This window comes from Pholcus phalangioides, unplaced genomic scaffold (genome assembly GCF_987345545.1).
Source record: "Pholcus phalangioides strain wild (caught in Gottingen) unplaced genomic scaffold, Ppha-v1.0 ptg000010l_1, whole genome shotgun sequence".
NCBI lineage: Eukaryota > Metazoa > Arthropoda > Arachnida > Araneae > Pholcidae > Pholcus > Pholcus phalangioides.
In genome coordinates this window covers 27,334,715-27,358,013 of record NW_028301603.1, presented here as the reverse complement: position 1 = coordinate 27,358,013, position 23,299 = coordinate 27,334,715, and the positions used below count along the sequence as shown (strand labels likewise).

The following is a 23,299-nucleotide window of genomic DNA, read 5'->3' as shown; positions in this document are numbered from 1 at the left end:
TTTGTATGCCTCTTATAGTGGATTCACCTAATCCAAATTCTTTACCAAGAGCTGTGGATCCTTCACCTTCTGCTATTTGTTTTAAAATCGTAGTCTTAGTTTCTTGCCCTTCTCTTTGCTTTGTTTTTGCCATTATTCATTTTCAGGGATTATGTCGAAAAATAAATCATCCAGCAAAATGCCAAAATGAAATCCATAGTCTCAGATTTGAATGATTTTTTTTTTTATTTGTTGCTTTTGCCATCCGTATTAACCATGCAAAATACTATTTGCGTAACTCTAAAACTTTTTGCAAAAAAAATGTTCGCTTATTAAAAAAAATGGCATATATGACACTCGTGCCATGTGTCTAAAAAAAATTTGAACAATTTTATTGCAAAATAATTCATAAAAATGAAGTTTAAATGATTTTTTTAAATTTAATGTCAATGCATAGATATAAATTCTTTCCAGTCATATACCAAATTTTCATTAGAATTTATTGAAAAAATTGAAATTTGGGATTTTATTTTCATAAACAATATTGCTTAAATGGTCAGCCTTAGAAACATCATTCATGCCATTAGAATTTTTTTTTCTAATAGCATGAATGTTTTTTCATTAGAAACATTTTCCTCAAAAGGTTTCTGAGACGTATATAAAATTCTGCATGGTCAACAAGGATGGTAAAAGCAATAAATGCAGGGCAACACATAATTTGGTGTCGGTTTTTTTAACTGATTCTATATGAATTCCATGTGCTGAAAACAAATATGGCATTAGTGTTTGCCCATCAGCTCTTGTTTGTGAGATATTACAGTATCTCATTATATATGTTAACACATCAAATCAAATTAGGCAGTTAGGCTTACAGTATAGGCGTTAAATTAAAAAAAAATTTCTTTAAGAATAAAGTAATTTGTAAAACATTTTAATTGAAGAACACATCAACATTCCTGTAAACCTACAACAGCTTAATTTAAAATTAGAAATGAGAGGAATCAAATAAAAACCAATGAAAATGTTATTCTGTTCTACTCCGAAAGATTCTTTTGTTTGAAATTCTTGAGTGAACTTTATTTCCTCAGTCTCTTGGCAGATTCCAACAGTAGAGGTGAAAAATCTGCTGCAATTGCTACAAGCTGCTACATTTTCTGACGTCTGCTCCATTTTGCTACAATATCCGGCATTTGCTACATTCGGTTACGAAAACTGTGAAATTTTTAAATTCTGTTCCATATTGTGCCAGAAACAAAATTTTCTCTTAAGAAACTCTGGAGTTGCATCACAATGGAAGCTGACTTTTCGATAACATCATTTGTGCTCCCTGCAATTTTATTGATTGGGGCCACAAATGGAATTAGCTTGGGGGGGGGGCCCCCTCCCCACGATTCGGTGCTCAGGCTTCTGACAATGTATAAAATGGGGTCTAACTATGAAAATTGGCGCTCATCTGCAGAATAACAGAAAAAATTCTTGAATTGCTGCTTTCTGCTATTTTTTTATGAAAAAAAGTTGACTCCTTTGATTTATGCATTCCTTACATTAATTATTTTTTAAATTGCATTGATTTTCCCTGACTGGCTGTACTTGACGAAATATTCATGTATCCTTTAACAAAACGGGAAAGTTAATGAAAGGACGTATTTATTGCACTGGAAAAACAGCAATGACGAATCCGTCTTCACCATCAGTAGTTGCGACGCAAAAGCCATCATTAAATTCAGGGTGTCTACGATCATGGAAAAGTGACAAAATCCTAGAAAAAGTAATGAAATGAGAAAAAGGTCATGAAATAAGGAAAAAATAGGGAGTGAGAAAACAGATGCACTTGGATTGAATTTTTTGTGAAAATAGAATCATTCTATTAAATTTCTAATAGTTTAATCATTATTCTATAGTTTTTATTTCTGTAGCTTAAGTTGAAAAAATAATTTAAGTCCATAGTTTTTAATCACGCTATTAAATTATTAAATTTTTTAAATTTAATTATAATTAAAATTAATCTAAATTCTAGTAAAAGAAGCAAGATCAAGTGTTCAAAAATGCTTGAAACTGAAAAGTACAAAAGCATACTTTCATGAATGGCAAAAACAAGAAAAATAATTACTTTTCTAACAAGTGTTTCAAGTCTCTCCTGTAGTGATTTTTTTTTTAAAAAATTCGGGATTACCAAGTCTACAAGCTAAATCTAAAAAAACTCATTTTAAATTATTTTTGAAATCTTAAATACCTATGTTGAAATGGGATTTTAAAAGCCTCTCATTTGTGTTGATATTGTAGAGAATGTAAAAATATATAAATATCAGGAAGTTTCTTAAAATTTTTGTATGATTTAAAAATGAAAAAATATATATTTCTTCTAGAGGAAATCTCTATGTATTTTGTACCTTGGGCGAGCACCCCCTTCTTCTGAGCTGAGATAACAGTTTTTTTTTAAAGTAAAAAGTAATCCTTTGTATGCTACTGTATGTATATATATAAAACTGTGTATTTTATTTATTGCCAAAATTTTAAAATGTTAAAAAACTTATAAATGCTGCTACAAAAATCAAATTTTCATTTTCCACCCCTGCACCATCTGGCATCATATGAGTATCCCATCTGTCCTGGTATCAGTCCTCCATTGTCTTCATGTCCTAAAGGTGAAATCATTCACCTTGTTTTTCACTGGTATTTCCAAGAATCTCGGAAACGGCTGTGCAAGTAATGAACAAATGAGATCCTTGCTTTTGCTCTAAATCCATGAAATGAGGATCGTTTATGAGCTTTTTGATTTGGGGACCATCAAAAATTCTAGCTTCAAGTTTTCCTGTACTTATTCCAGGCATTTTTTGTCCTATGCACGCAAACAAAGGGCTTTCATGAACTGTTTCATCAATTCAAGCTCTTCATATGCAGCGGAGGCAAGATGATTCAGTCTCGTTTGACAGAGGGTTCACGAATGAAATTTCTTTCTCCAACAGAGACATGTTCTCTCTCGTAGGCCATTCTTTTCTTATCTAGTAGTATGGTTTGGCTCTGCTATCCCATAGGCACAAGAAGTAAGAATATTTCATGTAGCCTCCTTGCTGACAAGGAGAAATTTAATCATTTTGAAGTCCACACAAGTTATCCATTGATGTTCAAGAAACCTAATCTTCTCCATGACCAAAACTAGAGCATCATATTCTTTCATTTTGGTTGAGTGAGCTATTGGTATTAGAGAGGCTGAATCAGGATATGTTAACATGTGGTTATTTTGTTTTATGCCAGTAATATTCGCTATTCAAAAATAACAGTCATCTAAATTAGGGTTCCCTTCACACCATTAGAACAAGTTTTAGACTCCTTCTCTTCCCCTTAGTTCACTGTCTTAGGCGTTTTATACAAGCTTCATACACAATGTGTGTAGTCCAAACTTTATCTTGGTCACAACAAGTCTAACACCAAAGTCTTTAAGGTTAGCACTTTTATGGAAGTCAAGAATGGCTTTTTGTTCTTTTTTTAAAGTATACTCACCACCAAGTGTAGCAAAATACATCAAGATGATTAACACAACTTCTTCGACTGGATGTTATTCTTTCTTTTCATCAAACTTCAAAACAGAGAACCACTTCCAGTACAACTCATTCAGTAGTAAATTGCCCATGACAATAGCAGACCTCGCAGTGCTCCTATTTTTCCTACTTTTCCTATTTTTTAGAAATGCCCTCCTATTTTCCTACTTTCGTCGCAGTTGTCCTATTTTATTCCAATTCTCTCCTACTATTCCTATTTTATCCCTCCCTTTTTTTTACAGCCAATATCTCATTACGAAAATTCCGAGAAACCGCAAAATGTCACTGTTTTCCATCCCTTTTGAATCGTATCTTTTCGCCCCAGCGCCGTATAATCAAAGTGCTAAAACTGAAGTCCAGTGGAGAAAGCGAACCTGTTTGGGAGATCGGTTGCCGTAAATAAGAAGGCAAAAAAAGGGAGTAGGGACAGGCTCTGTCCAAACACAAGAGACTATAGGTTTCTCCCCGTATCTCGTAAGGAGCGTTCGAAACCAGGTTTTCCAAGTAGGCATTTTGCGCCACGTGAACCGAACTGGATCATTTCGCTTCAGCTGTAATGTGCTACATAATCACGCATTTGTGTTTCCCAAGCATGGCGCATCAGATCAGTATATTATAGTATATGGCCCTGGATTCAGCTACTCTATCGGCCGCATGCTCCGGTTTCAAAGGAAAGGAAAGAGAACACAGCAAAAATGAAGAAAAGATCGGTGGAACGCGCGGCACACGACACATTTAACTCCCCCAGAAGCAGTCCGCCTATCACGCCCGACATAAAGCTCTGTCGTGAGCCATATTCCGCTCTGTAGTACTGCTTTTCGTATTGGTGAGTGGACGGCGTGTCGCGCTAGGTGATTCATGTTGCGCGTGACATAGAAAACCTGCTCCTAGGAAAACCCGGCTTTACCCGGATGATGGTGGTGGGGGGAGGGGTTTCTGATTTGCTGATTTTTGATGACGGGGGAGGGGTGTTAGGATGATTACTTCATCACCCACCCTTTATAAAAATGTGAAATACAGTATTCTTAATGGCATCTTACTCGTTGCGCCAAAAACGAGAAAAACTTTTCGCTAGTTTGTGGGCACCTGAACTAACATTCTCCTTATCGAGTTCCCTACAGAGCCACTTTAATGATCTCTAAATACTTAGTGGATCTAGGTGCTCTGGACCTGTGCCGCGTTTATAGCAAACAGTGCAGAGGCCTATCTCTAGGAGGTGCTGGTCCGGGCCGCTTAAGTGCTCCGGAACTGTGCCACGCATCACTCATGTGATCCGTAATTATTCCATGGATCACTTAAGTCATCTTAGAGTTTTCCGCGGGTAACTTAGAGTGATGTAGAACCGCACTGGTGGCCGCACCAGTGCCCTAAAACTGTGCCACATGTCACTCAAGGGATCTCTAAATGTGCCACGGATCGTTTAAATGGTCTGGAACTGTGTCGCAGGTCACTTATCTGTGAATGTGCCGCTTGGGTCATTTTTACAAAATTAGGTTTGAGAGGGACAGGCCACATTTGGTCCGCACCGACCAAGTGTTTACCGTGGGTCAAGGATTATCTATGGGCTTAGAGGTAGGGTCGCAATGAATTTCTTAAAAAGAAATTTTGAATTCTTAGCCTTCAAATAGTATTGAAATTAACAGAAATTTTCACATTATAATAAGATATTTTCTTTCGAAATTTTAATTCTGAAAAAAAAATTTTGATTAAAAAATATATTTTTGATTGTCCATATATATACATTGGGGAGGAGGGGTAGAACGACCACGAGCCCCCAACCAAGATCCCTTCCCACGTACGTCTCTGATCCAACCACTAGGCGTTAGGAGGTGGGGGGGGGGGCAGAGCGCTGACGAAATTTTGCTGAAAGGGGAGGGTAAGAGTTTTGCTGATTTCTAACAAGGGGGGAAGAATGGGACAAAAATCGCTAAAAATTTGCTGACGTAATACTTGAACGGTCCCTTATTTTAAGCATGTGCTAAACCCATGGCCTAAATATTACGTGCCTCAAGTGGCCTCGGTACACTTACAAATGAATTAAGTGGCTCGTGGCACATACTTACCTCATTTAAATGACCAGCGGCATATTTCCAGATCACTCAAGTGGCTCCCTGTGCATTCTTACTTCAATTAAGTGGCCTGTGGCACATTTCCAGATGACACAAATAAATCTGCGGTGCTGTTCGAGATCACTTAATTCAGTGGCCCCCACACTCTTCATAAGGTTGAGTTAAGTTGTAATGTGCCACGAGTCATTCAGGTGATCTGAAAGTGTGCCGCGGGCCGCTTGAATCATCTGTAAATGTGCCTCAAGTCACTTGGATGATCTGAAAGTGTGCAGCAGACCACTTGAGTGGAAATGTGTCAAGAACGCCACTACGCCACTAAAATAATTTTGTGTGCGGCGAGCCACTCAAGCGATCTCGAAGCGTGCCGCGAGCCACTCAAATGATCTGTGAATGTGCCTCCAGCAACTTACAGTAATCTGCAACTGAACTACGAGCCACGTGAGTTAACTGAGGGTTTGCCTCGGGTCACTCAAGTGATCTGGAAATGTGCTTGGGGTCACTTAGGTGATCTGGATATATGCTGTTGGCAGCATAAATGATCTGGAAATGTGCCGCAAGCTATTGAATTAATCTGGAAATGAGTCCTACTTAAATGATTTGATGATCGTTCTTGAACCACTTGTGTGGTTTTATTATTTGTCCTGGGCCACATAAGATAACTCTGAGGGCCATTGGTTAGCATGTGTGTTTTAAGGCATACTAGGGGTTTGTGTGTATGCTATTGATGACTGCTGTTGTCTTTGAAAAAAAAAAGATGACATTCATGAACATATGTGAGTGCTCTGGAACTGTGCCGCGGCGATCTGTAAATATGCTGCGACATATTTACTGATCAGGGAATGTGCTGCGGGTCACTTGAATGACATGCAAATGCACTGCGGGTACTTGAGTGGTCTGGAACTTTGCAGTGAGTCACTTAAGTGATCTAGGAATGTGCCACGGGTCACTTAAGTGGAACAGCAGCTGAGTTGAGTAATCTGGAACTGTGCCGTGGTGATCTGTAAATGTGGTGCGAGCCACTTGAATGACCTGAAACTGTGCTGCAGGGTCTCTTGAACGATGTAGAAGTGTTGCTTGGTTCATTTTTACAAAATAAGATTTGAAGTTGTGAGCCACAACAGATGACTCTGGGGCCACATTCTGCCCATGGGCAATTGGTTAAGCATGCATGGGTTACATTTCTATGGCACCTAGACTGGTTTTTTTTCTTTCTTTGGAAAGCACAGGGGAAAAATGGATCACGATCAATAGTTGGACTTTTCAAGTAACAGTAGAAATTTGATTAATTTCTTTTTAGTTTTGCCTTTACATTGTTTTCGATACCGCACATTCTGTGGAAATGAAAGATTTTTAAATTCATTAGAACTTGAGTTTCTTAAAATATTTATAGATAATACTATAATTAAAGTATATAAAGTGTGAATCTCAATGGCTACAAAACTTTTAAATGCCATAATAATTCAGGAATTCCATTTTTCCCCCTCCTATTTTTTTCCTATTTTTCCTACTTTTTTTCCAAATTTTCTCTTCTAGGCCTGCAATAGGCCAGAGTTGTACTTGGTTTGAAAGAAAACAAAGAACTTTATAAGTTGTGTCAAATGTAAACACTAGGTTATGTCACCAAATATGGCCTCATACAATTGGCTGATTGTAGTACCAAGAAGAAGGGAAAAAAGCAGGAACCAATCCACGTATAAAACTCAACCAGTACTCATTAAGTTGTATAGTCAAATATTGCTCATAATGTAGCTTCATTGAATCTCAAAAAGTAGAACTGATAGAAAAAACTGTTTTCATATTTGAAACCAACATACCAAAGATAGTCAAAATCAGTTAAAAAATTCCAGGCACCAAACAATTTTTTTCTGTAGAGCTGTGTGAAAATTGAAATCTGGGATGATAGGTTTCATTTCAGTATTTAGTTGAATGATTTGAAATAGGGGCAACCCCCTATTTTATTGCAATGAATTTTGTGTTGCAAGCCAGAATAAATATATTGGCAGTCAAAAGTCATTATTTTCTCTCCAGACTTTTACTCTATATATTTTGGAGGAATTTAAAAAAAAAAAAAAAATTTTTTCTCAAAAAATTCCACAAAAACAGTTTACATGTTTTTTTTTTTTTTTTTGCATGAATTTCAATCTTTCATGTATAATTTATTTTTATTCATATGCTGCATGCTTTTGTCAACACTTTAGTGAAAATTTTGCTTTTAAAATTGAAAAAAGTTATAATTTATTTTCTCAAACAATGGCACTTAAAAAGTGAATCTTGCAAACGTCATCTATGTCATTTTTTAAAATAAAATTTGACATTCTTTCTCAAAAAGTTTCAGAGATATGAAAATAATATTTTACATGAGTAATAAGGATGGTGAAAGCAACAAATGAAAAAATCATTGAAATCTGAGCTCATGAGTTTTATGGCTGGACGATTTGATATGGGATAATCTATATAGGGTTTATCCTAAGTGCTTATCCTCCACTTAGGTATTGAGAGCCATATGGGATGTTGATTTTAAAAGTTTTCTTTTTTCCCAATATCAAAATCTCGAATTCAATTATTTTTTTTTAATTCATAGGATAACCCTCTACATAATCTGAATTTGGCATTTGATGTAGCTGAAAAATATTTGAATATTCCTAGAATGTTAGATGCTGATGGTATGTATATTTGCTTATTATATGCAAGGACTGGTCAAAAAAGATTGAGAACAAATTAACTTTGAAAAATGGAGATGAAGTACTTCTGCGAAGTGAAGCTTTGCTTTGTAATTAAATAATTAGTAAAAATAGTAAAGCTCCAATTAATTTGGCTGTAATGAAATACATAAATTTTTTTATTTCTTTTTTTCACCCATGAACGTCATTACAGAAGCATATGCAATGCTGCTACAAGCATATGGTGAAGGTGTTTTACCATAATCACCAACATTTCACACGTTTGAAATTTTCATTTTGAAAGCAAAGTGGTTTGAGTGCTTTTACCTGCATACTGAATGACATAATAAACACAGCTGCTGCTGATTGTTTGATCAAAGAGTTTTAGTAGATGGATTGGCCGAGAGTAGTGAATGTGCTGCCATGAGAAAGGTGTAGCATCTCTGCCAGTCCATTCATTGATGATCTTCGATTAATATGATGCTGTTTGCTTGTCTAGCAAGGATATTCAAACTTCTTTACTTTGAAAATAGAATCATATCCTTTCTTAAAGTGTTTGAATTACAAAAATGCTTTTGATTCTGGTACATTTTTATCATGCTTACTGTATCATTTTGTATGCTTCTGTAGCAGATTACTGCCAACAAATGCAAAATTTCAAGGCTGTATTTGTTCATTACGAACAGACTCAATTTTCTATCGGCAAAAAAGAACATCTTATGCATTTGTGTTTTATTCCAGCCAAATGCATTGTCAGATTTACTTTAATTTTTTCCCAAGCAGATAGTATTGCTATTATCAAAGCAGTAAAGTTCACTGTTGTATATCACCTGTGTTTTTGAAAATAAATTCATTTTCAGTCTTTTTTGACTAGGTTATGTATTTCATAAACTGTAATTAACATGTTTTATTCTCATAACTGCATGGAGTTTGTAACTAAATTGTTTGCTGTGGCTTTTCTCATTGATAAAAGAAAATAAATTAAGAAACCATACTTTGTGTAAATTAATACAATAAAAAAATGTTATTTGTTCAATTTAAATGATATTTTCAATTTAATTCATCAGGATTCAGCTCATTTAATTCTAGCTATTGGATATAAATTATTGGCAAGTTTATTTTTGTTTAAAAAAAATTACTTAATTTTTATTGAAGGTGTAACTATATTAAGGGATGCCATTTTAATTATAGTTATGCAGTTCTTGAGAAAATTTTGTCTTAAAAAATCATAATATACACGGATAATCATTGTATCATGCATCTTGCCCATTATGGTTGTATGTTTTTGTGCTGGTAAAATTTAAACGTAAAACACATAATATATATGAGTACGTACTCTTTCTCATTTAACTTTCATGTTATTTTCTCATTAGGATCATAATTTCTTACTGAAAATTAGAACATTAATAGGTTGAAAATCCTTTAATTAATCTTACACCTACATTGTAGATTTACATGTTTGCTACGCAAGGGGTAGGGACTATTTGAAAAAATAAATTGTAACATTCGATATAGCAAAAGGTATTGCTTCTGTGAACCAATGATTCCCAAACGTTGTTTATTTGGTGCTTGCGTGCAATAGGCTAAAGATGCCTGAGCTAAGTGCATATTAAGAGTGAAAAGCTCAAATATAAATGAGGAAAATCACTGAGCAAAGAGTCAGTTATGTTAATTTTTAGGGATTCAAAAAAAAAGAAAAATTGATCCACTTGTTATGAACAGATAATATGCATTTCAGTGCATGAAAAGTTTTTATTAGTTTTTAGCACTTGGATTATAAAATTTGTGATCAGGAGATTTGTTTTTTGTTTTGAAGAGAGTTCTATGCTTTTCACATTTTTCCGATACTGTGGTAACTCCAATACATAATTTTATGTTTTTCTTATCCAAATAATGCAAACTGTTTGCGAAAGTTTTATCATGCATTGATAAATGCTTATTAGCATAGAAAGACAGTTTGCACATTCAGGATGTTTAGGACATAATTATCAAAGGCAGTCTCTTTCATTTAATTATGGTGCATTCTATGATCTATGGAGATCTTGCATTGCATAGGTCTGTGTTTTGTGATGTTTCAGTTGGTTTAGGTTCACACAACCTTCATCCATCGGGCCATATTTGGCATACAAAGGGGTTCTATCCGATTCATGAAAAGTGTACATAAAAAATATCAATCTGCATAACACGCAAGTATACCAGTTTTTACTGGCCTGCATATGAAGAAGGTTATGCATCACTGATACTGATTTAAGGAAATTATTACAATAGCGATGATTTTGATCAAAAGTTAAGCATGTAATGAAGTTTGTAAAAACTTATTGAGCACCAGGGGATTAGATTACTATTGTTTTGTTTTCAACCAAGTTTTATTCCATGGTTGTCACCCATTTTCATAAACTAGTATTTCATTTCTGTTTTCAGTAGATTGAAAATATTCCAGAATTCTTTGACATCAGTTTATGCAAACTGGTTTTTTTATCCAGCAATTATTTCTAAAAAAATTTCCACTTTGAAACTTTATATATGTTGCAGATATTGAATTCGTTGTTCTATCTTCATTTTTTACGTTTTTTTATTTGTCAGCGGTCTATCTCATCCAAGTGCTAAACTCTTGTTCTGTTTTTCCTGCTCCCGCTCCTGCATGGGTTTTGAAACTAATCAATAATCAAATAAAAAAAAAGAACAGATAAGTTAATGGTGGTCGTATCTATATATGTCTTCTGCAGACATGGTCAACACTCCGAAGCCAGATGAGCGGGCAGTAATGACTTATGTTTCTTGTTACTACCATGCTTTTCAAGGGGCTCAGCAGGTAAATTGATTATCTGATACTGTTGATTTTTATTTGCTTTGTGTAGCATTGTTTCTATCATATGAATTTCTACAGACATCAACAATACTCCCATGCCTGATGAACGAGCTGTCATGACATACGTGTCTTCGTATTACCATACGTTCTCTGGAGCAAAACAGGTAAAATATATGTTTCTCTTTTCTTTGCTCCATAATTTCCCTTGGCCTTGAGAATAAACTGATCCGATGATTAGTTGTATCATTTGATATGTGTGTATCTTACTAAGAAACACCGTCAGATGAATTTTTCATAACATCAGATAAACTTTAAAATTCTGTTTAATTTGAGGTGAATTTCATGAGTTGTTTTCATAGTACATAGGATAAATCATTTCAGTATAGCACCCAATGGTAGTATACACCATAGCGGTGTTACAAAGACATTTAAATTGAATATTAATTTATATTAATTATATTGAATATAGTTTATTATTATATTATAATTTTATATCAAATAAATATTAATTCATTATTCGATCAAACAACTATATGAAAGGAAACACACACAAAACATTTTAGTCCAGTACAAAACCTCATGACAAGTGCCATGACAAAACAGTTTTTCTTTCTTCAACTATGCTGTCTCTCCTTCTTCAAATTCTGACATCTAGTACCTCCTGGATACCGTTCTTCAGTGGAAATCAGCCCTGATTATCACAACTTTCATTTGTAGAGAATTTAATATTTTAATATTAAAAAAAGACAAATATAGTAAAAGCTATGTGATACATGGAAAACCGAGTAACGTAATGTTTATATTCATCAGTTTCTTTTCTTTTCCACCTAAAGAACCTTCTTATATTTATGAGAAATTATCCTTCAGTAGATCTTACTTCTGTAAGCTATTGAGTTGATGGAAGACAATATATAAATCCAGCAAATGGTAAAAAACATTTAAATTTTATGAATTTATAATTTCTATTAAAATTAATAAAAGCCCACTATTTCATTCTTATGCATGTCAAATATTATGACTGTGTTTAATTACTATAAAAATGAAATTAATTTTGAAAATTACTAAGTTGATCTACTTAATTTAATATTGTTGTTTCATAATTGCATGAGTAATTTTTTTGGCATAACACCATTTTATATTTTTAAATTATAAACACAAACTATCTTTTTTCACGTAAAAAAGGTGAGGAATGCAAGAATTTTTATCAGTTGTAATCATTGTGTTTTGTAAATTAGAAGCTGTTAACATTTTTTTTATAATATTACACATGCATTATTCCTTTAACTTTCATTATGTTGTATTTAAGTTCATTTTTAATGCATTATACTTCTTTCTTATGCAGGCAGAAACTGCAGCCAATCGTATCTGCAAAGTACTGAAAGTTAATCAAGAAAATGAAAGACTCATGGAAGAATATGAGAGATTGGCAAGTGATGTAAGTAATTGGTATTTTCATTTCCTGTGTAAAAAATATTTTTCTCTCTGATGTATAAGGGCGATGAAAAAAGCAAAAAACCTTAAATGTAATGTACTTGATAAAAACAGATTTGCTGTTTTTATATCTGCAGTATCTAATGTCCTTCACTTTTGTAGTTATTGGACTGGATTCGTCGTACAACCCCATGGTTGGAGAATCGCACTACAGACAATACATTGGCTGGTGTTCATAAGAAGCTAGAGGAGTTTCGCAGCTACAGGAGAACTCACAAGCCTCCTCGAGTAGAACAGAAGGCTAAGTTAGAAACGAATTTCAACACATTACAGACAAAACTTAGGCTTAGCAATCGACCAGCTTATTTACCATCTGAAGGGAAAATGGTTTCTGTGAGTATTGTCTTACCTATTCATATATTAAACCTTTTGCAAAGTTGTTTATTTTTTCTTATATGCTTTGATAATAACTTAGATCCTGTAAAAAAAAATTGCATTGTACAGTGATACCCCAACTAACAAAGATAATTTATTCCAGAATCACATTAATTAACCAAAATGTGATTTTTCAGAGAAACCTATGAAAAACCTTCGTTCTAGGAACTGCCCAAAATTTCAAAGCAACTTCCATAAATAGTAAGAACCACTATAAAAGAATTGAAAAATGATCAAAAGTTAAAACAACAACTTTACAATTAAATGGAGAACTTAAAGGCGAATAGGTGAACTATATGTGATATAGTCAACTCAGTTCTCTCACCCACATGCAGATTTAAAAGGTAAGTTCCTGGAATGTCCAAACGATTTAGTTTTATGTTAAGAATCTTAATGTATGCACTGAAAAAATTCAAGTCTAGGCTCCCCACTTCTTTTTTCTTAATTCACATTTTTCTCTTAGTTTAATCATTAATTTCATATAAAATTGCTTAAAATATTTTTGAAAGAAAAGAAGAAGGGTATTTGTGAAAAGTGATTCCAAGGGGAAAATAAATTAATCTGCCTGTAGTGATAGTTATTCATTGGATTCATTTTGAATTGACATGAAAATTCAGCTCACAATGTCACTTTTATAAAAGCTGATGTATCCTTATCAACTTCTTTCAAATACAGATTTACAGAATCTGTATTCATCAGTGGAGAAATGGAGGCGTGTGTATTCATTAGCTGATGCATCACTGTGCATTTTGATATTTTTTTTATCAAGTTACTGCTTAACATTAAGGATGGGCAAAGAATAAGCCAAAAAGATTGATTAAATAGTTCTCTGCTTCTGTAGAATTTTATGGTTTATTTTATACTCAGCGATCAATAATACATTTTTTTCTTGCATGCACATATTTATGCTTTCCCCTTTCTCATCTTTTACTTCTCTCTTTCAGGATATTGCCAATGCATGGAAAGGTTTGGAAATGGCTGAGAAAGGATTTGAAGAATGGCTTCTTTCTGAAATGATGAGGTAAAGCACAAAATTGAACTCCTCTTTTGAAGAGTTTTAGACAATTACAATATTCGAATCAGCTTTCTGGGAGCTGTTATTGAATACTTTGGACATATAATTGGTTGGAGTTTCCAAGTTTTGGCTTTCAATAGTGTAAGGCAGCGGTTCTCTACCTTTTTTGACTCGCGGAGCACTTTTAAGTACATAAATTCTATGGCGGAGCCCCGTAGGCCAATTTTTTAATTAATCATGAAAGAGTGACTCATTAACGAGGTTTGACTGTAGTTATCGTTCTGTTGTTATCAGAAGCCTTGAGTCCCAATGTGATCACATTAAGTGGTGTGGACTGTTTGTTTACATAGTTTGAACAAATTATGTATCATTTTAAATTGCAGATTGGAGAGGCTCGACCATCTTGCCCAGAAATTCAAGCACAAAGCTGACATTCACGAAGACTGGACTCAGGGCAAAGAAGAAATGTTGCAAAGTCAAGATTTTAGGCATTGCAAACTTAATGATGTTAAGGTATCTCACTGAATTTTCACATGCTAAAGCTGATCAGTAGCATTCTGTGTTTTATAGTATGAACTATATTTTCTCCATGTATAAGAAATAGAACTTGTGCTTTGCTTTTGAAAAGAGAAAAAAAATATTTTTGCGTGTTTGATTAATTTTTAATTAACTTCATTTAAAAAGAAGTTAAAGGCTCGTATAGTAGTTTATCTCTACTGTAGTAGTTTTATCTACTCTCCTCAGGATACTACCTTCAGTATTTTCAAAAAGTTTTTTTTTCTTTCCAATTGCCAATTCAAAAGTAGACAATGTTCTAAAACTAAGTAGTTCTTGAATTGAAAAATATGCATAATTTTGTTTCGTCATTTACAACTAAATCAGTGAATTTTATGTCACATATCATTTGTTCATATTACATAATGTATAATGCTTAGAATAAATTTTAGGAATTTCACTTAAAATTTGTTTTTTTCACAATTGAATGGATGTCTCGCATATTTACTCCCCCCTCCCCTGCTGTTGACAGATATTTTATATTTTGATATGACTTCTTGTTTCTTTAAGAAAGCTCTATAAAATATCAAGCTTAGTTTAGCTTTAAAATTAAAGCTAAATGTAAAGCCCTTAATTTACCCCTTGTTTTGATTGGCAAAATTTTAACAAGGTATTCAATAAATACAAAATAAATCTGGATTCTTTTTTTTTTAGTTATATTTCAAGCAATGAGAGATATTTCTTAAATTCTACTAACATCCAGAGTGAAATCCGATACTAATGAGTAATATTATGCTCTCGTAACTTTCAAAATCATAATGTCATAAGTTTTCTAAATTATTAAACATATTAATTCATCAAAAATAACAATTGTGATGCTGTCCTTCTGAACATGCCACACTGAGGTAGCTGCTTTGTCACCTCATTCCTGGGATCAGCACTGGTCTGATCGATTGTAAGATATAAAAATATGTCGTACATATCATCAGTAGTTAAGAATATGATGAGATTTCATCATATTTTATTTTTCGAACAAGATTAATGGAGAAAATTGGATAGGTTAAATTGAATTCTGTAATTTTAGAGTATTTTAGTTTCATATTCTGTTGTCATGTGTATCAATTATGATTACATGAATTTTTATTTGTTCATTTTTCTGGAAAGGCTTTGAAGAAGAAACATGAGGCTTTCGAAAGTGACTTGGCAGCTCATCAAGACAGGGTAGAACAGATCGCAGCCATTGCTCAGGAGCTTAAGTATGTATTTTTTCATTTTACTTTGCCATTCAAAGCATTTATTTTGATCAGATTTGATTGCAATTCATTTGCTTTATGATAAGTAAAAGCTTCTCTTAACCAAGCTATATTTTCTATTCGCAGTGCACTAGATTATCATGATTCCGCTTCTGTCAACGCTAGATGTCAAAGGATATGTGATCAGTGGGATAGATTGGGAACCCTTACTCAAAAGAGAAGGAGTGCTCTTGAGGTAAAAATATTAGCTCACAAACACACTTTTTTTGTTGTAGTTGACCACAAAGTTAGCATTTTATCTTATTTAAAAATAAGCATGCAAAGCAGTTCATATAAAAAAAATTGTTAAATAATTTAAAACTCTGTATTCAAAAATGAAAACACAAAAAAGTTCCTTGTAGGTTGGGTTTCAACAATTAAATTCATGTTGTAAACTTATTTCTCACAAAAAACAGCATGGAGCCATATATTTTTAAAACATGCTATTTGTATGTGTAGCACATATAATATATGGTCTTATATGGTGATACAAGTGGGTTTTTTATCTAATTTCTTTTTAATTCTTATTTTCAGGAAGCTGAGCGTGTACTAGAGAAAATTGACATGCTTCATTTAGAATTTGCAAAGCGAGCTGCTGTAAGTTATACGTAGTTCAAATTCAAACTTGGTTATAAAAACGTCAGCTATTGTAAGACTTCGATTATTATGCCAATAAGCAGTGGTTCCCAAACTTTTTGAAGCGTGACCCGCTTTTGATAAGAATTTTATTGCTAACCCCCTCACCGTGCGGCCATATGTTTTCTGGTATATTCATGATTTTTTTTTGTTAATGAATGTGCTTTAATTGCTGTAATCAGTAATGAAATCAAATTGTTTTTCAATATTTAGTAAGCGGAACTGTTTTATTTTAAATTTCAAACTACCCGCGTTTTTTAGATTTGAATGCTGTGGAGGTTGTCATCAACAGAGCTGCAAGTTAGGATGGAATGCCTATCTTGCTCGTCTCTTAATGGTGCAAAGTGGGTATCCAAACTCAGGGTCACCATTATTAAATGCAGGGCCCAGTGCAAAAATACTTTTGGGTTCCTGTTGTAGGAAGAATAATTTTAGTGGATTTTTTATATTATTTGAATATTCATAATAGTTTCATGGTTGTGGCACAGCCACCCTTGCTTTATCATACAAAATTATTTTGCAACTACAGGAGTATTTTCTCCTGTATATTATGAGTTGAGGCATTTTTTAATTTTGACATATTTTTACTTGCGTTTGTTTCATTTACTTGTTGCAAAAAATAAATTTCTTGTTCGAATGTTTTCATTTCGGAGAAAATCTCTCGCTACCAACACTTTGAAAACCACTGTCATAGAGAATAATATTGGTGAGTCTCACTTTTAACATCAGAATTAAATGCAATGATTTTAGAAAAAAATGACTGATTTTCAGCACCTCCTTTCACTTTTGCAGAGTTTTTCAAAGATAGTTTTATAATTTGAGCTCAAAAACCTTGATGAAATTTTTTTCTATTTTTATTTATAATAATGACAAGAAAAATAGGATTGGTTGCATAAATATTTATATAATTATTCAGTTCCCTTTCCATTAACCTTTATAAGTTCCTAAAATCTGTGGTCTATTGAATATCCCTGTTGATATACAGGGTGTCCTGTAAGTGCTAGCACAGCCTTTATCTCATCAACCATCCATTGCAGAGGTGATTCCAATTTAAAAAATGCTCAACAGCCATTCAAAAATTACCCTGCACCTGTTTTGAGAGTAAAAATACAGTGTGTAACAAGATAAAATATAAATTTTTATACGGTCTCCCTGTGCTCTAACTTCCAATTAGACCAGTGATTCCATAGCATGGGGATGTTCCAGGGGGGTGATAGAAGCTACGGGTATAACATAGGATCCTATGGGTTAGATTATGTTGGGGGCGATGGCAGAAAAAAATTTCTGAAGAAAGGAGCGATGGGACAAAAAGGTTGGGAAACTATGAATTAGACAGTTGTTGCCCTGTCTCCTGATGCCAATGAAAAAAACTATATTACTAAGTGCAATATCCATAGAGATATTCAAATTAGAAAAATGGAGGAAATGTGGGAAAGAACAGCATTTAATGCGGAAAAACTGTTTTACCCAAATTTAACGCTATTCTTTCCCATATTTACCGGTTTTTGAATTTGAATATCTCTGTGAATATTGCACTTAGAAACATTACATTTTTTTCTGTTGACCTCAAGAGAGACATAGCAACAACTTTCTAATTAGAAGTTATGGCATAGGTAGACCGTATAAAAGTTTGGACTTCTTATTTTGTTACACACTATTTTCACTCTCAAAACTGGTACAGGGTAATTTTTGAATGGCTGTTGAGCATTTTTTAAAATTGGAATCATGCTTCTGTGACGGACGGTTGATAAGATAAAGGCTGTGCTAGCACTTACAGGACACTCTGTGTATATCCTTTTTGGTATTCATATATCGATCTGGAAGTATCACTAGGGATTAGGATCTTTAATGCTGTTCAACTCATTCGTTATATCTGTAAGCTTTGTTTTTTGTTTGATTGGGATTTCTGTAATTCATTTCAAAGTCTACTTCAGGGAATTAGTTGGTGCCGGATGAAGGATTTGTTTACTTCTGCATTACTCATATTAGGTTTAACTAATGACTATATATAGTGTCAGATTATGTACTTCATAACATTATCTTAGAAACCTCAACAACTTCTCAGCTATAACTACCAATTTTCAGTCCATTGGATGTTGTTATAATTTAGTTAACTCTTGTGTACTTTTATTTGTTGAAATTGCTGTGTAAGTATATTTGATGGTATTTTGATGTAAGAGTGTCATGATTAATTAGTTTCCTGTAATAATGAGTTGTACAATTTTGCTCTCTTGTTTTCATTTCAAGTCATTTACTTAAAGTATATATCCATATATATTTTTAGCCCTTCAATAACTGGCTTGATGGTGCTCGGGAAGATTTAGTAGATATGTTTATTGTGCACACCATGGAAGAGATTCAAGTACGATATTTTAAATGAAATTCAATTAAAACAATGAATTTTTTTCTTATAGTTTTTATATAATGTTGATTGTTCAATGTGATTCTTTTTAGAAAATATGTTTCAAAGTGCATATATACTAATTCCATGGTATATCAATCCAGATTTTTGCCAAGTTTATATGCTCAAGTTTATGTATCAGATGCAGGATTTTCTTAAGAGGGAAGGGTTTTTTCTTTCTTTTCTCAATGAGGGTTTTTTTCATTGTAAAAAGCACCATAATCTTGATGCTAATCACTGTCTTTAATACTCCTATAGGCCTATATTACATTGGTTAAAGCCTGAAAAATTGTAGTTTTCTGCTGTAATGCAAAAAAGCTATACTAGAGATTATTATCATCATCATTATCTTCATCAAATAAGAAATTTTGTGATAGTCTGATTCAATATGTCAATATGATAAAATCAAGAAAGTTGAAATGGAGGGAAAACGGTTTGATGACTATCAAGATCAGTCGTATAGATGAATGAAAATTTTACATTGGTTGTGTGGATTAATCAATCGTATTTTCCACTTATTTGATTTTTAGAAATTATTTCCAACATTATCATTTACTATTTCATTTATTTCATAGGGTCTTATCGATGCTCACGAACAGTTCAAACAGACACTTGGTGAAGCTGATAAAGAGCACAAATCTATTGTGGCACTTTCACAAGAAGTACAAACTATTGCTACCCAGTGTCAGATTCCTGGAGGCATTGAGAATCCTTATACAACTCTGACTGCCATGGTGAATAAACTAAACAGTTCATAGTCATTGATGATAGTCAAATACCATTTGATTGAAATAGACAAAAACTAGAGATGTGTAACTTGTAGGGAAGTTAGTTTTTAGAAAGAGCTCCTAACTTCACATTTCCACAGAGAATAAATATCTCTGGAAAAAATATTTTAATGGATAAATATTCTGTTGTAATTCAATAATAATTTGACAGAAAATCATCCATAGAAAACCATTTTTTATCCCTCTAGTTTGATGGTAGATTTTTTTGTTTGGAACCGAATTACATGATTTTATGCGATTTAGTTAATGCGATTTCATTACACTTTGAAATACTGCATGTAATTTTTTTTAATGGTGTACTTCTCCTCAGGAAATAACAACTAAATGGGCTGAGGTGAAGCAGATGGTGCCCAAAAGAGATCAAGTTTTACAGACAGAGCTGATGAGACAACAATGTATCCTTTGATGGGTTGTACATTCAATCTTGTTTTTTAATAGTTTTTAGTAAATTTTTGCAGTCACTTCATTGTATTTACATTTTTATGGTCTTTGGCTTTTTTTTTACTTCAATCATCTTTAGAATTTGAAATCCTCAATTAGTCGGAAATAACCTTTTTTTTTACCATATACCAGGTGAAGCTTAATGTGTGTTATTTGCTTATCAAATCGAAATCTGAAGCCAAGTTTCTTAAACCACAGAAAACGCAGGATTCAGAGAGATTCACGAGTCCCTGATACAGACTTTATACATTTGTACTAGGAGTAGAAAATTCTGTCAGCTAATCAAAGAAACAGCTATCAAAGCTGATGAGAACGTCATATTGACGTATGACACAACGAAGAACAAGAAGAAGATGCAACCAGTTGCTATTTTTAAAATGTGCTGATGGGAGGCCCTTTTTTTTCTCTTTAGTAGCTAATTAAAATTTTAATTGACGAGAAATTCTTGCCACATAAAGCGTGGAGCCAGTTGTGTATAACCCATAGCAAGAGAAAACTTTTAACCACAAGTTCGTGAATCACAGCATTCCCCTCAACCTTTCTGAGCCTGATAAAATGTCTCAAATATTTCAACGAACTTTATTGACATACAGCATGCATTCATGCTCATCCCATGGCCTACTTGCCAAATGCAGCCCTCAAAATCATCTGATGACTTGCCGATGCAAACCTAATTTTGTAAGATCCCCATGGCATAGCTTCAGATAACTCAAGTAACCCACACCAAAACTCCAGATCATCTAAGTGACCAACAGTACATTTCCCGAGAAGTGAAGAAATTTGTAGAGCCTCAATATATATTCTTATATGTATTATTATTATAGTACTTTGCACATTGGCTCTCTCTTAACAAGCATGCTCTGGTCACGTGAGAGAATCTCAGTACATTCTGTACTGAAACACGAGATGATCACGTGACCGGATGCCCCTTCGGAGGGTCCAAAGGGCCATGTGTGTGAGAACATCAGTTCAGCTCCAGCTCTTACACGCGATGCATCCATGTCGTCTTTCTCTCTCTTAATATATGTACCATGCAAATGATATCTTTTATATAGCATCATAATTAAAGATAACGTATCTAAAACTATGTCTCATTCATACAGACTCAGATGTGCTACCGTCACCACTTAGCATTAGCAAATTCATAGCATATTAACAGGTAACTTAAGTGACGGGGATCATATTTAAAGATTACTCGAGTGTCCCCCCTGCACATTCCCAGATCACTTAAGGTAGGCGTCGCATGTCATACATTCGGCTTTTTTGTGCTCGTATGGTTTGCATTGCCATGCGACGAAGAGAAAAATTTTTAAATTGTAACAAAAAAGTATTTCTGAATATTGCTAAGAGATGCTACAACTATGGTCTTACTATCTCACTCTAAACCGTCCCACCCGGGGGCCATTTCCTGAAATTAAGAGAGGCTACTAATGCCTCTACTTCAGCGCCTCACGCCACAGTGCGTGAAATAAGGAAGGCAGGGTCATGTCTCCAGTGGTGTAGATGGTAGCATGCTTGCCCGGTATGCAAGAGGGCCTAGGTTCGAGTCCCGGCGGAGACAGGATGACTTTTATTTCAGAGTTCACCTCAGCATAATATCCAGAAAATAAAATGTTTCTTTGATATCTCGAAATGATTTAGAAATATGTTAGAACTAAAAAAATGCCTTTATTCAGCTGAGCTAATTGCCATTTATAATAATTATGAATGTAATTTTATCAAATTCTACTTGTACAATAATCAATACATTGGTTCCGTCATGCCAGAATCACGAATCCAAAAAAGGAATATGGGGAATGACGTTTAAGTATTACTCTACCCATGTTACTTTATGCAAGTCATTTTCCTAAAATGTTTTGTGACGCGTGTTTCAATAGGAATACAAGTTCGAATTTCAGGCACATCCAAACAGCTATTTAAAAAAACGAAAATTTGTACATTCGTGTTTCTGGCATGTGGCAGATGATATCAAGTTATTATTTTGACAGGGTTGACTTGGAGAGAATCACCCGATTTCAAAATTGTATATTTCTTAAAAATTAAAAACACAGAATAGAATGATAAGTGATATGTGAATATATGGGGGGAGGATGTATCGACGCTTTATGAAAAATTTCTGTTAATGGTAAATTTCAAGTGTAGAATCATTTTGAAATCGGATGATTCTTAATCACCCTGCATATGAAAACCAAGGACCATACACCTTGTTACACTTCCATCTTGCATAAGTAACACTAAGTGCATCAAAAAAACAAAGTAAATGTTTATGATATAAAAAAAAATTGAATACCTTTGGAAGTCAATATCGCCTAATTAAAACCAGAACAAGCTTTCCGAAAAGGGCTTTCTGGACAGCACGTTTACTGACGAAAAAAATAGAAATGTCCCAAAAAACCAGGACATATAGTGGCATAGATACTACATACGACATGTAGGGGTCGCTGATAATTTTATTTTTTTTGGTCAAAAAGGAGGTCGAGCTTCAAAAAGCTTGCGCACCACTGCCCTAGACCATTAAATTAGAAAGCCAACGAATCCTCTTGTGTGGATTCGTTAACAAGATTGTGTGCACTGAACAGCCGTACATGGACAGCCAGACCTAACTCAGGCCGAAGCTCACATTGCTAACACTGCCACCAGATGGTGACTTATTTGATAAGCCTGTCACGCTTGAGAGTAGTTAATTCAACTTAATTTATTTTAAGACCTTAAGTGGACTGTAATATTTTTTGGCTTATCTCCATAATATCTCACGGCACCCCTTAGCTAATACCGTGGCTTCCTGGTCGGGAAACACGGGTCTAGTGAATCAGAAAATAATGAGAGTAAACACAGTGTGGCTTGCTCCTCCTTGTTTCAATTTTAGTGTGATGTGAATATCTGTTATATAGAACGTATAATGAAAAAAAAATTCAAGATATTTTTTATATTAATTTTTCTAATATTTTTTATATTGTAAAGCTGTTTTCATGTCAAGGTTGTAAAACCATTTTCCAAAACTTTTTTATGTATTTTTTAATAATTCTTTTTATGCAGATACTTATTTTAAATGCCTGAAAGCAATATATTTGATGAATTCACTGTATTCATCAAATTTAATCTAATCAAATTAAATCTATTTGATGAATATAGTACTATCAGACTATTTTTTTAATTTAAAACTTGGGTGCAGTGCAGGAAAAACTGGAGATCACAGTGAATGTATGACCACCAGTAGATCAAGCAAAAACAGCTTACTGACAAAAATATTTTGAATTTTAGAATTCAGGATAGAACATATACTAATTTTCAGCAATGAAAAAAAATGGG

The 23,299-nt window shown here is 33.8% G+C and overlaps 1 protein-coding gene across 2 annotated transcripts in view; it reads left to right on the top strand.

The window, feature by feature from the left end:
• The window catches only part of Actn (alpha actinin), an 80,913-nt gene that overhangs the window by 42,564 nt on the left and 15,050 nt on the right, over positions 1 to 23,299 (top strand). Inside the window, exons 7-18 of one of the 2 annotated variants that reach the window (XM_089237972.1) lie at positions 8,169 to 8,250; positions 11,135 to 11,220; positions 12,399 to 12,491; positions 12,650 to 12,880; positions 13,867 to 13,943; positions 14,321 to 14,450; positions 15,597 to 15,688; positions 15,812 to 15,920; positions 16,259 to 16,321; positions 18,645 to 18,722; positions 19,337 to 19,495; positions 19,860 to 19,944. In XM_089237972.1, the coding sequence (XP_089094098.1) occupies positions 8,169 to 8,250; positions 11,135 to 11,220; positions 12,399 to 12,491; positions 12,650 to 12,880; positions 13,867 to 13,943; positions 14,321 to 14,450; positions 15,597 to 15,688; positions 15,812 to 15,920; positions 16,259 to 16,321; positions 18,645 to 18,722; positions 19,337 to 19,495; positions 19,860 to 19,944 (1,285 nt within the window). Of the gene's footprint in view, positions 1 to 8,168; positions 8,251 to 10,973; positions 11,060 to 11,134; positions 11,221 to 12,398; positions 12,492 to 12,649; positions 12,881 to 13,866; positions 13,944 to 14,320; positions 14,451 to 15,596; positions 15,689 to 15,811; positions 15,921 to 16,258; positions 16,322 to 18,644; positions 18,723 to 19,336; positions 19,496 to 19,859; positions 19,945 to 23,299 lie in introns of both variants that reach the window. The other variant, XM_089237971.1, reaches the window with a different exon arrangement.